The sequence below is a fragment of the Malus domestica genome, chromosome 14 (assembly GCF_042453785.1).
Source record: "Malus domestica chromosome 14, GDT2T_hap1".
Taxonomy (NCBI): Eukaryota; Viridiplantae; Streptophyta; class Magnoliopsida; order Rosales; family Rosaceae; genus Malus; species Malus domestica.
Window position 1 is genome coordinate 3459837 of NC_091674.1, and position 2762 is coordinate 3462598.

The window sequence follows — 2762 nt, forward strand, 5'->3', positions numbered from 1 at the left end:
TATTTATGTTCTACCAAAATATTGAACGGAAAGTTTGGCTTTCGTTTCTTCTAGGAGATTCATAACTCTTACTTCAATCCTATCATTGGTTTTATTGTGACACCATCTACATCACCAATATGCCTAAATGATAGTGGCATTCATATGTGTAGGGCAACACCTTTGTTGATGCACAAAACCGGAGGTCTTGGAACAACGTAAATCCGACTGTGAATCTGCATGAAATGTAAATAACACAAGATGTATCGTGGTTTACCTCAAGGTTTGGGCTACGTCCATATTGATTGTATTGTATTTATCTGAGAAGTTAGGGAGAGAGCCTCTGTAATATGAGAGGGGATGTGAGAGGGGTGAGAAGGCTTAGGAATGGCCTCTCCCTAATTGTGAGGGTGATGGGTCATTTTTTAGAATAAGGACTCCTCACTTATTACATATTTGCCCTTTCCTTTATTACATAATTACATTTAAGTTCCCCTAGTATTTATTCTAAATACGAGGCCCTAAATATAGTATAAACAACCTTCGTTCTTATTTTGTAGATCTCACGAGTATGAATAGACAAATTCGAGATAGAATCAACATGCAAACAATTGATCATATCATTCTTCAAATTTTCAATATCTTATTTGGATAAATTGCACTTAATGATTAACTACACACCCGTTTTATATGTCCACGTCACCCAATTCACCCCACTAATAAGAATTTTTTTTTATTGTGACGGGAATATGGATGGTACACCACGTGTTTTTATATAAGTGGTGGGAAATTGTATTTTTTAAGTTATTAAATTTTTAGCACACATAATTTATTATTAGTATAGTGACACGTAATGTACCGTCTCGTGTTCTAGTCATATTGAAAAATGTCTCCACTAATCACTCTAGACTCAGCCACAACACCACAAACCCAAGTCGCCCCACAGTTTTTGGGCCCCACCAAGTCCCTACTTTAGGGAATTGGATCCTCTCCTGAGCAGGAGATCAGGATCCTCTTGACCCACTACTAATAAGGGTCGTTGTATTTTGATCCAACGGCTACAAACAGAGAGCCCCTTTAAAAGTTATAATAATTGTAGTCGTTGAATTAAAATCTAACGGCTTGTGTTAGTAGATCAGGAGGGAGAGGATCTAATTCCCTATTTTAGCTATTTTTTTCTCTCAAGTCTAATTTTCAGTCATACAATATTCACAAATTAAAATATAAACTAACCAATCACCAACAAATCACATTTTTTAATTCTAATAAAAATAGTATTCCGAAACAAATCAGAGAACAAAGGTAAATAAATTATTAAAAAAACACGATTGCCCCACGTCTCACGTCTCTCTCTCTCTACTTTCTCTCTCTAAACTATCGATTCTGTATAAAACTGCCCCCTTTTTTCTTGTTCCTCTTTCAAAATCATCCATCAAACCCTAACCAAATTCCGTCATCGTTTTTATTTATTATTTAATTTCAGTAACAAACAATCGTCGATTCGGATCCGATTTCGCAATCCGATCTGGACGAACCTATGCGATGTCATCATCCGGCCCCCCGCCACCCAAGCCTCTGTCGCCGCGAGACATCCTGATCCGTTCGGTATGGTCCGATAACCTCGAGTCCGAGTTCGAACTGATCCGATCCGTCATCGACGATTTTCCCCTGATTTCCATGGATACGGAGTTCCCGGGCGTCGTGGTCCGACCCGACCCCAACGACCCCAATTACCGCCACCGCGAGCCCGCCGCGCACTACCTCATGCTCAAGGCCAACGTCGATCGCCTCAATCTGATCCAGGTTGGCCTCACCCTCTCGGACGACAGCGGGAATCTGCCCGATTTGGGGACTAAGAATCTGTATATCTGGGAATTCAATTTCCGGGACTTCGACGTCGCGCGGGACGCCCACGCGCACGATTCGGTAGAGTTGCTTCGCCGGCAGGGGATTGATTTCGAGCGGAACCGGGATTTCGGGGTAGACTCGGTTCGGTTCGCGGCGCTGATGATGTCGTCGGGGCTCGTCTGCAACGACGCCGTTAACTGGGTCACGTTCCATAGCGTCTACGATTTTGGGTACCTGGTCAAGGTGTTGACTCAGCGAGTCTTGCCGGACGAGTTGTCGGTGTTCTTGAATTACGTTAGGATTTTCTTTGGGTCTGGAGTGTACGACGTGAAGCACCTGACGAGGTTCTGCGCCAGCCTCTATGGTGGGTTGGACCGGGTCTGCCAGACACTGAATGTGGAGCGGGTTGCCGGTAAGAGCCACCAGGCCGGGTCGGATAGCCTGCTGACCCTGCACGCGTTCCAGAGGATCAGAGAGGTCTACTTTCCGAAGAATGGGATCGAGCAGTATGCTGGCGTTTTGTATGGTCTAGAGGTTTCTTGATATTTTCATTGGAATCTATTGCTTATAGATTTCTCTCTCTTTTAAGTAAATTTTGTACACATGAATTGGTTTCATCAATATTATTAGGCTTTTATTAATTCTTTGCAGTTGTTGGTTTTGCATTCGATCTTTTGGTATTTCTGATCCTTAATTTACTTTTGTGCATATCTGTTTGTGATAATTGATGGGTTTGGAAGCTTATAGAATTAGGAACTTTGGAGATGTTTGGAAAAAGGATTGTGGTGTGGTGGGGTTGTGGGTTTAGCAAATTCGGACTTTTCCACTGGAGTGTAGACTGTCGAATTCGGGATTATAGAGAAAGGGAAGGTTGGTCTTTTGTAGGGTTCTATATGAATTGTTTTAGAGTATATATAAGTGCTTAGAAGAGAATT

General features: G+C 42.3%; 1 protein-coding gene across 1 annotated transcript; it reads left to right on the forward strand.

Annotated features, from left to right (window-relative positions):
* Window positions 1-1223: 1223 nt before the first annotated feature.
* Window positions 1224-2468, forward strand: LOC103454141 (probable CCR4-associated factor 1 homolog 11). Its single transcript, XM_008393731.4, has one exon. It carries the CDS (start codon window positions 1522-1524, stop codon window positions 2368-2370), a length of 849 nt encoding a protein of 282 aa, XP_008391953.1. The 5' UTR covers window positions 1224-1521; the 3' UTR covers window positions 2371-2468.
* The last annotated feature ends 294 nt before the right edge of the window (window positions 2469-2762 follow it).